Below are 14,250 nucleotides of genomic sequence, written 5' to 3' on the forward strand. Positions count from 1 at the left end.
TGAAAATTTTCAGATTTTCTTTAAAGCATCATGATAAAAAAGACTTTTTCTTTCTCTCCTTTTTTCCAACCATGTCACGCCACAACTCTGCAATCAATGTTATTACTATATCGTATTCATGGATCTAGTAAAGTGACTTCACTATTACTGAGTAGCGCATGAGGGAGTTTTCCAAATTAGTGCCATGTTGACTCAGACCGCAGCACCTGAAAGTTCTATCAGAGGACATAATATCAGGAAATGCAATTCACTGACAGAAAAGGACACAGATATACTGACCTAGCACACAGCAATACAAGGAGGAAGCAGCTATTATTCTCCACATCCTCCTGCGGTTCTTTTTTAAATTTCTTTACAGTGTTACATAGCAGCTTACATAGCTTTGAACTTTAAACGCCCAAACAAGCTTGCAGAGCTTCAAGGGAAACAAACCGTTCAAACAATGTCATCATCTTCCTTATCCGCCAGTTGCTCTATTGTCTCCTCACCAGCGATGTCTTGAAATCGTCAACCATGCAAGAGGCTCATGTTTTCTGTCTTCTGCTGTTTTCTGTGCACACAGAGTAAGGATTTATGAAAAAATTCATAACCCACAGCGCAGCCAATCGAATGGAAAATCATTGTGTATTCACAAGGATGACACCCTCGTATCACTTTGAGCTAACAGTCGAGCGAAACATTAGCACAGCACTCTGTGGGCCGAGGGGAAACGTGTTACAACAACAGCACATTGTTGTGGAGAAAAATACATGAGCTTTAAAAAGCCACAGCTTTGTTTGTACTCACAAGTCACAGAGTATGAAAAAGTGGATAAAGATGATATGAAATGATGATAAGGTTGTTTAACAAAAATGCTGCTGTTGTTTGTTATATGCTCTGAAAACATCTTTGAATGACACAACAGTGAGGTTATAAAAATAATTTTTGATGAATGAAGTCTTTTATCGGTGCCGGAGTTGTTCTGTCTGAAGTGCCTCAGTTTTATGATTTGTACAGAAGGTTTAGTTTGTAGGGATTTTGTCCAGCAGCAAGAAAATGAAGGGATATGTCCAGTGACGTATGCCCTTTCTTCAACATAGTATGAACCATGAATACACAATTCATGTACGAAAAAACACGCCAATGGATTTAAACTGGGGTGAAAGTATAAAATAAAGTACATTATAAAATGAGGTTTCAATTAATTTTTTTTCCCCCTTTTAACTATGTTTGCTCAAACGTAAATGCTTCCCATAATCAACAGCATACAGTGGGGCAAAAAAGTATTTAGTCAGCCACCGATTGTGCAAGTTTCCCCACTTAAAATGATGACAGAGGTCAGTAATTTGCACCAGAGGTACACTTCAACTGTGAGAGACAGAATGTGAAAAAAAAAATCCATGAATCCACATGGTAGGATTTGTAAAGAATTTATTCGTAAATTAGGGTGGAAAATAAGTATTTGGTCACCTCAAACAAGGAAAATCTCTGGCTCTCACAGACCTGTAACGTCTTCTGTAAGAAGCTTTTCTGTCCCCCACTCGTTACCTGTATGAATGGCACCTGTTTGAACTCATCATCTGTATAAAAGACACCTGTCCACAGCCTCAAACAGTCAGACTCCAAACGCCGCCATGGCCAAGACCAAAGAGCTTTCGAAGGACACCAGGAAAAGTATTGTAGACCTGCACCAGACTGGGAAGAGTGAATCTACAATAGGCAAGCAGCTTGGTGTGAAAAAAATCAACTGTGGGAGCAATCATCAGAAAATGGAAGACATACAAGACCACTGATAATCTCCCTCGATCTGGGGCTCCACGCAAGATCTCATCCCGTGGGGTCAAAATGATCATGAGAACGGTGAGCAAAGATCCCAGAACCACACGGGGGGACCTGGTGAATGACCTGCAGAGAGCTGGGACCAAAGTAACAAAGGTCACCATCAGTAACACACTACAACGGCAGGGAATCAAATCCCGCAGTGCCAGACGTGTTCCGCTGCTGAAGCCAGTGCATGTCCAGGCCCGTCTGAAGTTTGCCAGAGAGCACATGGATGATACAGCAGAGGATTGGGAGAATGTCATGTGGTCAGATGAAACCAAAGTAGAACTTTTTGGTATAAACTCAACTCGTCGTGTTTGGAGGAAGAAGAATACTGAGTTGCATCCCAAGAACACCATACCTACTGTGAAGCATGGGGGTGGAAACATCATGCTATGGAGCTGTTTTTCTGCCAAGGGGACAGGACGACTGATCCGTGTTAAGGACAGAACGAATGGGGCCATGTATCGTGAGATTTTGAGCCAAAACCTCCTTCCATCAGTGAGAACTTTGAAGATGAAACGAGGCTGGGTCTTCCAACATGACAATGATCCAAAACACACCGCCCGGGCAACAAAGGAGTGGCTCCGTAAGAAGCATTTGAAAGTCCTGGAGTGGCCTAGCCAGTCTCCAGACCTCAACCCCATAGAAAATCTGTGGCGGGAGTTGAAAGTCCGTGTTGCTCGGCGACAGCCCCAAAACATCACTGCCCTCGAGAAGATCTGCATGGAGGAATGGGCCAAAATACCAGCTACTGTGTGTGCAAACCTGGTAAAGACCTATAGTAAACGTTTGACCTCTGTTATTGCCAACAAAGGTTATGTTACAAAGTATTGAGTTGTATTTTTGTTATTGACCAAATACTTATTTTCCACCCTGATTTACGAATAAATTCTTTACAAATCCTACCATGTGGATTCATGGATTTTTTTTTCACATTCTGTCTCTCACAGTTGAAGTGTACCTCTGGTGCAAATTACTGACCTCTGTCATCATTTTAGGTGGGGGAACTTGCACAATCGGTGGCTGACTAAATACTTTTTTGCCCCACTGTATTTCGAGGTCTATCTGTAAAACTGCTAGAAAACCGTCCTTTAAAATGAACTTCCATCTGAATTACAATGACTTTCGCAGCCTGGATCAGTGTAGCAGTGGAACGAACCGCATCCCATAAACAATCATAGTTACAGAATGCTTGTTTATAGCTGTTCAGAAGAGAGGTAGTCAAAGGCAGGAGAAAGGTTGACCTTTTTGTAAACGGGGCAGAATGTGATTTTTGTACAAACCACGAGTGTGTGTTTCAATGGTCTCCTCTCAGAGGCATTCATGGTGCTGTATGTGAGGAAGAAAATAAGGCAATATAGAGGGAAGAGTTGAATTCCTGCTTCACCTCTGCAAAACTAACCTGGTGCTAAGTTAGGAAACAAATGGTCAAATTCAGACACCCCAGTTCCAGACTTGTATTACGTCCCGAAAAGCATACTGTCTGAAGCACACTTTCTTTTTAATGCTAAAGCAATAATGGTAAATGGCCTGTATTTATATAGGGCTTTACTAGTCCCTAAGGACCCCAAAGCGCTTTACATATCCATTCATCCACCCATTCACACACTGGTGATGGCGAGCTACATTATAGCCACAGCCACCCTGGGGCACACTGACAGAAGCGAGGCTGCCGGACACTGGCGCCACCAGGCCCTCTGACCACCACCAGTAGGCAACGGGTGAAGTGTCTTGCCCAAGGACACAACGACCGAGACTGTCCAAACCGGGGCTCGAACCGGCAACCTTCCGATTACAAGGCGAACTCCCAACTCTTGAGCCACGATCCCAACCTGTTGTAAGCAGCTTTTCATGCTCTTCCCCAAAAAATGCATTGAAACCTGCTGTTCTATCAGTCTCTGTTGATAATGATGCTTAGAGTTTTATATCCCAGCGAGTTCCTTCCACCTCTCAGGTTTTTCTTTCATGCTTCTCATTTCTGGTTTCTCAAATCAACTGACCAACAAAGATCTGAGGTGATTTCCTTTCACGCTTCTCACTTCAGATTTCACGAATCAATTGATCCTTCCCTGTTCTGTAGTAATTAACCTCATGCTGCTTTCTGCCCTTTGTAAAGGATTTCCTTGTGGGAATAGAAAACAGGCTACCATTTATATACAGCTTTTCTACTTGCACTCAGAGATCTTTTGGCCACAAGAACACTGACTAATGCATTCATCCAGCTCTTTATTTTTGCACTAAAAGCACTTTATTTACCCCAACCCAGAGCCTTTTTGCTGCATGGTGACTGTGCCACTGTTAAAGCTACTGACTAACTCTTTAAATTTTGGCACTTTAGACATAAATAACCTTGTGACAAAGTGCTCAAGGGAACCATATTTGAAAAAAATAGAAGAGTTTAGGGTAATACTTTTTACATCCTCCATATTCCCTGAGTGCAAACCAGAAACCCAAAGGTGAAAAATTACGTCAGATGTTGTGTTGCTGTTTGTGTGCATACCACTACTGACGTGTTTTGCTTTAAATGTGCATAATTACAGGCTATAATTATTTCTTTTTAAATACCAGGGTACTTAGGCTTTTGATAGTTAAAGAGACTAGCTGTAATAAATAGATTTGAAAGCTTTGATGTTAAGAGGTTAAAAGTATTAAAAAGCTGTACAGGTCCCCGCTCACAGACTCTCTTTGAAAATTCAGATCATGACTCACGCATAGAAAAACAATGAAAGGCTGGGGAAAAAGGTTTCTAAAAAAAATAAATATTTGTAAAATGCAAATGATAATTCATGTTGAAAATGAAGAATTGAAAACTGCAAATTATTAACTGAAAAGGTCTAGGCTGATACTTTAGCTAGGGTGTACAGTTTGAGCATAAATGTGTTTAATAAATGAAAATCCAGCAGTCAAGTTTATTTTTCTAGCCACTGCCCTGATTTTAATATAGTGTTAAAAGACGTTTTCTTCCAGGTTGCAGGTCTCTACAGAGACGCCAGTATTGGGAATGCAATCAACATCGTGGTTGTTCGACTCATCCTGCTGGAGAAGGACGAGGTAAAAACAGATTTCTGTATTTTAATGAAGGGTGGTTTTATTAGTTTCCATATAAAGAGTCAAATCCAAAATTCCTGACCACAGAAATTCTTCAATAGTTTGGTGTCCTGAAAGTTAGTTTTACCAGTTTTGTTTTCTTATTTTTTTCAAGTGTGGGTCAGAATGACCTGTTTTACCTACTCTCTGGGTTTCTTTCCATTTAATGAATGAAATCCCATTCAGAATGACTGAAAACTACTAAACATTACTTGCTTTTAGGTTCTTGGGTGCAGTCAATACTTGCAATTTGTAACTATGCAATAAATAAATGAAAATGGGTTTTCTTAGTCATTCTGATTGCTGTACTGTATGTACAAACCGATTGTAAGCAGTAAAATGTACAGAAATGTTTTGCTGACAGCTGTTAGAATTACAAAACTCACTCTTAGTAATAGCCGAGATATACAACACTGACAAGGACGCTATCACCTTATGTTCATCGAATGTGAAAGTCATGGTGCAATTTGGTTTTCCATTTCAGTTTATAGCCATATTTATCTCTGTGCTGTGCACTTATTCTGGGCAATTTTGTGTACTTAGAGTGCATTAGCTGCTAATGATTGATTTGTCTGCTGTTATGTTTTCTTCTCTTCATCTGATTGTGACATGTCGCTGATAGGATGACTTGAAGATTACACACCACGCTGACAACAGCTTAAACAGCTTCTGTAAGTGGCAAAAGAAACTCAACATGAAAGGGGACGAGCACCCGCTCCACCACGATGTCGCTGTTCTGCTCACCAGGTACTATATACACCCGAATCACTGCTTTCCTTCGTAGTACATTTATCTTTTTACTGTTTGAGCCCAAAGCCCAGCTATGCGTGTAATGTTAATATTGATGTGCAAGTGGCAATCATAAAGTTTCCTGTTTAAATTAGTCTGTTAAGCCCTGTGGCAACGTGGGATCACACAATGGTGACTAAACCTATGGCTCACTGATTAGGATATTGCTAAATTTATATACTTGCAGTTTTGCAAAGCGAGTGTCTATGGCGACCCTTACAGCTAATGCAAGGTGAATATCAAAAATGAACCAAAGAGTACCACAGTCATTTCTGCATTATTCAACAGGGCATCAATTTGTGATATTGCAAGGCGTAATGGAACAAGAAGACGCAGCCTCAGCTTTTACATGCTTTTACTCAGCCCTGCAGTTTATGGGCTGTGCAGCTTGAAATCAGATCATGTTTTTTTTCTCAAGACAATGACAAAAGGCCAACTAATGCCTGATTTTGTTATTAAAACTAAAATTATTTAGTTCCCTTTAGAATTCAATGTTAATAACATTCAACCAAGATTGAAACGTCTGTGATATGACTGAGATTTTGTTTGCACGACCTTTCTCTACTGTCACAGTTCAGAAGTAATAGTTTGACTTTTTGGAAAAGACACTGATACAAAAGTACTGTGCCCACACATTTTTTGGTAGTTTGCCTTGAAGCAGTACCTAACCAATTCCAGAGGAATGTTTTTTGTTAGTTAAGCCGCTTGATAATGACCTGTGACGCACTTAACTCAAGGGATGAACCAGTGTTGTGTTCACACAACTTAGCAAAGAGCCAATTTTAAATTGTATCTTTAGGCACTAATTTAATAACAACCTGCCAAAAAACAAATTGTTTGTTCCAATTTCTTTACTCGAAATCTATGAAATATGCCAAAAGAAAAAAACACTGTTTGACAGACATAAAACAGTATCTTTGCCACATCAAGGTGATTCCTGAAGAGCTGTTACCCAAAAACTTGGCATATTTCTGTATAATGTGCAGTGTGTCCTTAAAAAATGTAGGAAACTGGACAAAAGTGGAAGATTAAAGAAGACATGCCAGGTAGGGCTGGGCGATATATCGAGTTTTTTAAAAAATATCGATATATTTTCATACGAGATATAAGATGTGGCAATATCGTTTATATCGATATGTCTATGTTACGTTATAATTATACTTGTGGAGCCGCAGGTTTGCCTCTCTTTCGTCCACTTTTGTCTCTACGCAACGTTACTCTGCCTCGCCTCTCCTTCACTGAACACAACTCCGCCTCCCCCATAGCTTCACCTGCAGGCAATGACAAGATGAAAGCGGAAAATCTCCGTTAGCGAGTTACCGCGGATGGCCCCGTGCGTGGGGCTGGACGGCGTCAACGTGTTAGCGAGCTAACCGCGCTAACGAGCTAACCGCGCTAACGACACGGCCTAAAATCCTTTCATTTTCTCAAAACTCGACAGTGCGCCTTATGTATGAATTCTGGTTGTGCTTACTGACCGCGAACCGATTTTATGTGGTACACAGCGCTCAGCAATCTGTTAAAAATGTTTTAATATGACTTTGCTAAGCTACGGAGCTGCACGGCTTGATGTCGGAGGATTACGGCTACCGGGGAGGAGCCTCGCGGAGTGATACGTACTGTGTGTGTATAAGGACCACAAATGGCACTTGTTCAGAGACGTGGTGCAGCTGTGAAATCTGTCTCTTTGTTATTACGCTCAGCGTCTATTAGTTTACATTTTGACTGCACAATTGTGAGCTTTTTGTTATGCACAAAAACAACATTTTCTTTTATTTATGGACCATGATTATTTAATAAATGCTGATAATTTATTTTTGAGTAATTTCTTCATATACATCTACGCTGTATGTAAATAAAAGTGCCCGTGTGACATCTGGGACACAGTGTGACTAAGAACTCTCTTTTTGTTATTAACTTATGGCTTTAAAAAAAAAATCGAGATATATATCTTATATCGCCATCCAGCTAAAAAATATAGCGATATGAATTTTGGGTCATATCGCCCAGCCCTAATGCCAGGCCTAAAACTGGTACCAAACGGAGAGAGCATATAACCCCAATTTTAGCCTCTTTACACTGGCTCCCTGTCCCCTACAGGATCCAATTTAAACTCTTACTTTTTGTTTTTAAGTCACTCAACGCCCGAGCCCCCCCCTACTTGTCAGAGCTCCTCTCTGCCTATGCTCCAGGAAAACCCACGAGATCTAGTTCAAAACTATTGTTGTCCATTCCACGGACTAACCTCAAATCTCGTGGTGATAGATCCTTCTCTGTGGCAGGTCCCAGACTTTGGAATAGTCTCCCCTTTAATATTAGATCTGCTCAAACTCTTGAGCAATTTAAATCTTTACTAAAGACACACTTTTACGCTCTGGCTTTTAACACATTATGACCCAAGCATTTTGGATTTATCTGAATTTGTTAGTATTGTTTCAATTCTTCTATTTTATTGTTTCTACTGTTATTATTGTATTACACTGTAGTTTTTAATTTTATTGTTATTGTTAAGCACTTTGTGCAGCATCGGCTGTTGGAAATGTGCTATATAAATAAATCTGACCTTGACCTTGACCTTGACCTAAAAAGACTATCTAGAGCGGGAGAGCAGCATCTGAGAGTCATGTTCTGAACAAACAGGGGAAAAATGAATCAAATACCTGGCACAGGACCCGAGAGATGCACCTGGCTTTTCACATTGATCCATCTACTGTTCACTGAAGCCTCATCAGAAATGGTGCCTCTCAAGAAGCCATTCTTAAGGAAGGCAAACATTTGTGCTTTTCATGATCCCACCACTCAGATATCTTTTCTATTTCCTCTGTCCTCCTCTTGTTCCCTAGATGATCTGCTCTCTTTTTCTACCTTGTTTAGCTAATGAACCTTGTCTAAGTAAAGTAGTAGTGTGAGCAGCAGCAGCTCATATGCTCCACCTGTGTCTACACAGCACAAAGTCACTGTAAGGGGAGGAAGCGTGATAGCAAAAATGTTAAAACACTCTTCTGGCTTTAAAAAGCTGGATTTGCAATTTGAGCTGTTATCTGCATATGTTAAATATTTTTAAATATAAGATCTGAGTAGAAAGTAATGCATATGTAAAATCCAGTTATGCGTTTTATTCATTCATTCACGTCTCGAATGAATGAATGCTTCCAGTCATAAAAAGATCATTATTATTATTTTTTAATCATTGCTTCACCCCCTTCTTCTGATATGTGACCAACAGTCTGTCGTCTTCTTTCCACAGAAAGGACATCTGCGCATCCGTCAACACACCTTGTGAAACCCTGGGTCTGTCGCATGTGGCAGGAATGTGTCAGCCGCATCGCAGTTGCAGCATTAGCGAGGACACGGGCCTCCCACTGGCTTTCACTGTAGCACACGAGCTAGGACACAAGTAAGGTTTTGGTGCATGCACACATACAAACACAACCATTGTGGCATTCTAGTCTTTGGAAGGTCAGTCAGTGCAAACATTCAGGCCCCGAGTTTCACCAGCGAGCCAAAGTCATGTTCGTCAGCACAAACGCTCTGTTAGTGTCTTGTTCATCAGCCTCTTTATAAAACATGAAGTTTGATCCTGGAGTCGACTTTTCATATTCTAAAATAAATCCATTATAACACTGGATATGTAAAAAAAACATCAATACATTTTTTTCATTACAACATTACACATTACAACTGTACTTTACTAAGATCTTCTTAAATATCACCCTTTCTTCTTTTAACTGCTGGTCTAATAACAATAGACCGAGCAATAAAGAAAAACAGTACGACACAAGACGCTAAATAATAGATTAACACATGAAATAAAAGCAACACTCTAAAGTGATCTCAAGTCAGGGTGTTAACACATTTCCTGTTTTCTGAAACAAATGATATTTGAAAATTGTGTATCTAAGTGTTTAATTATGTATGTAATTAGACCACTCTGCTCTCTCTATAAAACTCACCAAAGTTGCCCTCGTCAGGTATTAATTTTAACAGGATGAAACAACCTTGGAAGACAAAATAATTGATATTCCAAAGCAACCAGTTTGCTGAGAACATTAGTGCTTTCTGCTCAATTTGAACTTATTTTAATTTCATTTGATTTTTGCCCTCTGTTTGTTTATTGGTCAATTAACCAAACTGTTTAAACATTAACATAAAATAAAAAAAATTAAAAAAAGTTACCTTGCTGCTACAGCCGCATAATCCTCAAGGACAGACTGCTATTTGTATTCGGCTAGTGCAACACTCATTCAAAGTGTGTCTGCTCAGAACTGGCTGTTATTGGCTTAAAGTAAGAGCGAGTGCTTGAAGTCAGTTGTCGCCGCATAAATACAACGTGTTATTAAATTCGCAGCTGATTCAGGCTGCCCACATTTAGTTGTAAAGCAGAAAAGAGGGAAAAGTCTCGTTAATGTGCCCAGAAGAAAGAACGAGCCAGTGCTCGTGTGAATTTGTAAGGCCAATAAGTCCAGTTTAATAAAGAGCAGCTTATGCAAACAACATTTATAATCAAGATTTGTGAATAAAGAATAAACTTATATAGTAGATTTTGTTGACATAAAAAATATGGAGGACTGCACAACCAAACAACTTTATGCCCGACGCTGCCTGTCCTTGGTCCACAGCAATACACACATCAAATCTGCGGTGAATCGGATGAGCTGTTGTTCAGAAAAGTAAACAACAGGTGCACACACACACACACACACACACACACACACACACACACACACACACACACACACACACACACACACACACACGCAAGAGCTGAGTCTCTCATTATGCTCTTATTGTCGCTTGGACTCCATCTACACACAACTACACAAAACCTTGCTGTTTTGAAAAGGCGACTGCTATGAGCATACACACCAAAAGTGTGTGTGTGTGTGTGTGTGTGTGTGTGTGTGTGTGCATTGCAGGTAAATGATATAGCAAAATCTCCAAAGTGAACCCGAGGACCAGCTTGGTTATAGATAACGTAAAATGTATTTTAAAAATGTATTTTATTATTCTTTGAGATGAATAAAGGATGAACACAACCAAACAACTCAGTCCTGCATGTTCTCGGATCTACGTCAACACACACACATCAGGTCTGAGGTAGATCGGACGGACTGCTGTTGAGCAAAGCAAACAAGAGACACGCGAAGGAGTCGAGTCTTTCATTATAGTCTTATTGTCACCTTGACTGCATCTATACAATCATAAATCACACCCTCTTCAAGCTAATTCAACTTGACTCCTGTGACTTGAAAGAGTGAGTGGTTGATAGCTTAATTTATGTCTTAATTACTGTACTCAGATCAACCTATACTACAAGTGTGTACTTGTACTACTTTTATTAAGTCAGCTTAGGAACTTTGTCCTTGAAAATGTGCTGAACAGACCCTATTTTTCACAATTTATATATATGGTTTGTTTGGTTTTACCCTTGAATATATGTCGAGGTTATTTTCTTGAAGGATTGAACAGGTCTTAGGCTGAAGGGAGCCTATTGTGAACACAAGGGTGTTCTTATTATGACGACAAAATAAATTCAGAGCATGAAAGGCTATGAAAGTTATTTTCTTCATTCAAAACCACAATGGTACAATTAGACTGCTTAAAAGGGTAAAAAGAAAATATTGTATATATTTGTGTTATTGCCTGTGTTTTATATTATGTGATTGGTCTGATTGTTTGGTTTTTTGCCACTTTATTGAGGGTCTTTTTTATATTACTGATAAGGATACACATGGTGCAAGTGTACTGTATTTCTTCCAGTTACCATGAAAATCCTACATCACTGTCTCCTGCTACTATATTGTATAAACATGGTGCTGCGAATCATCTAAAAAAAGCTGTTGTATTGTAAAGTTGTATTATTACCCTGGAAAACAGCTATTCTGTAGATGGAATATGTCTACTAGAGTATAACAGAAAGCCTTTTCTTTTTTTACAGGGTCTCTGGCTAAAATTGAGAAAATTAATGCTGCTATGCTTTGTTGAAACGAAGAACAACTATAATACTGAAATACACATGATCATACATGTAATTGTTTGATTAAGCTTCATTTATGATTTTAATGATTTAATGAAGTCAGATTAGTTTGTCTAAGGTTTTCTTCATGCTCATTCATCGATAAGCAAAGCGCAGATTTTTCAATTCAAAATTAAAATCCAAACTTGTTCTTGGAACTCGTCACATGTTAAAAGAAGTTACATGTTAAAACCCCAATTTCCTTTAAAAATTAATTCCTAGAAAATGATGATGAAATGCATTTGCTGTACTTGAAAGAAGCGGATTTTTCTTAATCGACATCCATCAGATGTTGAAAAACTTGCAGCCAGTCATCGCTGAAGTTTTCATTGGCATTACTATTCTCAACCTTGAAAAGTACTAAGCGCTCGTAAACTTTTCTGTATTTGGCAGCGCCCTATAATTTTAAATCTATTGCTTTTCACTTTCTCTCTCAGGGTGCAATGGTAGTATCTAAGAAAATAGATCCTAGAGCTCCAGATGAAGAGAAAAAGAAATTCAGGCTAAAAAGAAGGGGTGAATGGCCTTTTCCTCATCATATTCACATAAGTAATGTTTGTGTAGTCATGCTCTCTGCAAGAAGAAAGAAACTCTGTGTCTCTTGTAAATGAGACATTAAGTCTCAGTGGGACTACCTGGATAAACAAAGGTTACATGAATAAAAAAACACAAGTTCTGCCTGTTTTGATGTATTTTAAACATGTCGAGTGCTCATAATTCTTTGTTATACTACACATGCGGCGCTTTGCCTTGATATACATGTTACATGCTGTGCCCCCTCACTTTTTTCCCTTTTTTTGTGAATCCTTTTTATCACAGTTTTGGGATTCAGCATGATGGCAGCGGTAATGACTGTGAACCCGTTGGGAAACGACCTTTCGTCATGTCTCCACAGCTCCTGTACGGCACCTCTTTGCCCAGGTGGTCACGCTGCAGTCGCCAATACATCACCCGCTTCCTAGAGTGAGTGCCTGTTTGTTCTGTATGACTGTGCTGCTGTGTAACATACATGTATATAGGCTTGAGGATTCACGTGCCCTAAACATTTTTGGATTTCCCTGCAGTTTCCCTGTTTGCTGTCATCTGTCACCAACATCTAGAACCATTAGCAGATCACAAAACTAAACCATCACTACATAATAAAACTTCCTGACCAAGATACACTGAAAATAAGTTACATAACACTGTTTCAAATGACCTTTAACATTAGAGCCCTTTGGGTAATAATGGCTTTTCACATTAGTACAGAAGAGAGGCTGTTCTTCACTGCTGAATGCTTTTATTACTGTGGCAATGTTATCTTAGAAAATTATTTCTATTGAAGGGCAATGGCCACCTCATTGTTAAACCCCTTAAGTTCAGCAGCACAGTTAATGCCACCCACTTACTTTAGTGACTGACATTAAAAAAAGGCCCTCTAACCCACCTCTCTTCTACATCTGATAGTCAAATAGTGACCCAGGACTAGTAACTGTGACTTCTAACTTCATTTAAAGCTCACTGGACAGTCAGTAATTCATATGTGATGAAGTTGAGTAAAAGCCTAAATAGAGTACTTCTTTTTCTTGAATCAACGCTTTGTTTAAATGGATTTTGAAACAGACATTTCTGTCTGTGACAGTCTTTAGTGAGCTTTTTACATCATGTACTGATATCAGTTTTGCAATGTTCCTGTTGAACTGTGCAGTTTTTGGACTTGTCTTGCCAATATTAACTTATACTCAATATTATTAAATTATTGATAATAGTATTTGATAAAAACAATGTATACTCAATAGTGTAACTTTCAGTATATGGCTGTATACCCCATCATACGTTCCACCATCTGGCTACTTTTACACTACAGTCTGCCAGTGTCTCTCAGCTGTACAGACAGCTGCTACCATCAAAGACTTGATTCTTGCTTCAGCAGCACATGTGCTGAACGTCTGAAATATTTCACCATAACTGCCCCAGTTTCTTTGCTCCGAGCATCTGGAATTCATTTAGTGGGTGTTCAGCTACTTGACAGTATCGTCTTCTTGACTCCACTGTGGGAGTTCACGGTGATATTTACACTTGTGGGAGTTTGCGGCACAAAAGCCAGTGGTTTGTGTGTTTATATGAGTTATGTGTTTATTTGTGTGTCTGTTTATGACAGATAGTTTAAAGTGGGGAAAAAAAGTCTAAAACCACTTAAAACCAGCACTTCCAGTTAGTTCAGTCAGTATGTGTTTTAATCAAAACAAACTCGCCTATATGTATTTTGCAATATTTTGACTATAGTGTGTTAGCATATATTTTAGCATTGTGCTCAAAGCCACAATGCATTAAATCATGGTTAACGTGAGGTTTTATTTTTCTTTCCATTTTATTCACTTAACTCTACCCATCTCACCCCATTTTTCTCTGCCACGTCTCTGCCGCTGACTGAAAGACAAAGCCTCTATTGTATATATAGCTTCATTTGTCCCAGCAGGCCTCCATAGCTCGCACTGCTTCAGAGGTCTGATCTGTAGGTGTCATTTCATGTAGAAAGTGAAAGGTCACACTGAGCTAACGACTGATATAATCAC

General features: G+C 39.3%; 1 protein-coding gene across 1 annotated transcript in view; it reads left to right on the plus strand.

Annotated features, from left to right (window-relative positions):
* The window catches only part of adamts7 (a disintegrin-like and metallopeptidase (reprolysin type) with thrombospondin type 1 motif, 7), a 94,820-nt gene that overhangs the window by 17,418 nt on the left and 63,152 nt on the right, over window positions 1-14,250 (plus strand). The window contains exons 5-8 of the mRNA XM_085458984.1: window positions 4,771-4,854; window positions 5,513-5,637; window positions 8,927-9,076; window positions 12,515-12,658. Of these exons, the coding sequence (XP_085315110.1) occupies window positions 4,771-4,854; window positions 5,513-5,637; window positions 8,927-9,076; window positions 12,515-12,658 (503 nt within the window). The remainder of the gene's footprint in view (window positions 1-4,770; window positions 4,855-5,512; window positions 5,638-8,926; window positions 9,077-12,514; window positions 12,659-14,250) is intronic.

This window comes from Copadichromis virginalis, linkage group LG1 (assembly GCF_057382275.1).
Source record: "Copadichromis virginalis isolate Kocher_CV1m ecotype Utaka linkage group LG1, C_Virginalis_male_GT1.1, whole genome shotgun sequence".
NCBI lineage: Eukaryota > Metazoa > Chordata > Actinopteri > Cichliformes > Cichlidae > Copadichromis > Copadichromis virginalis.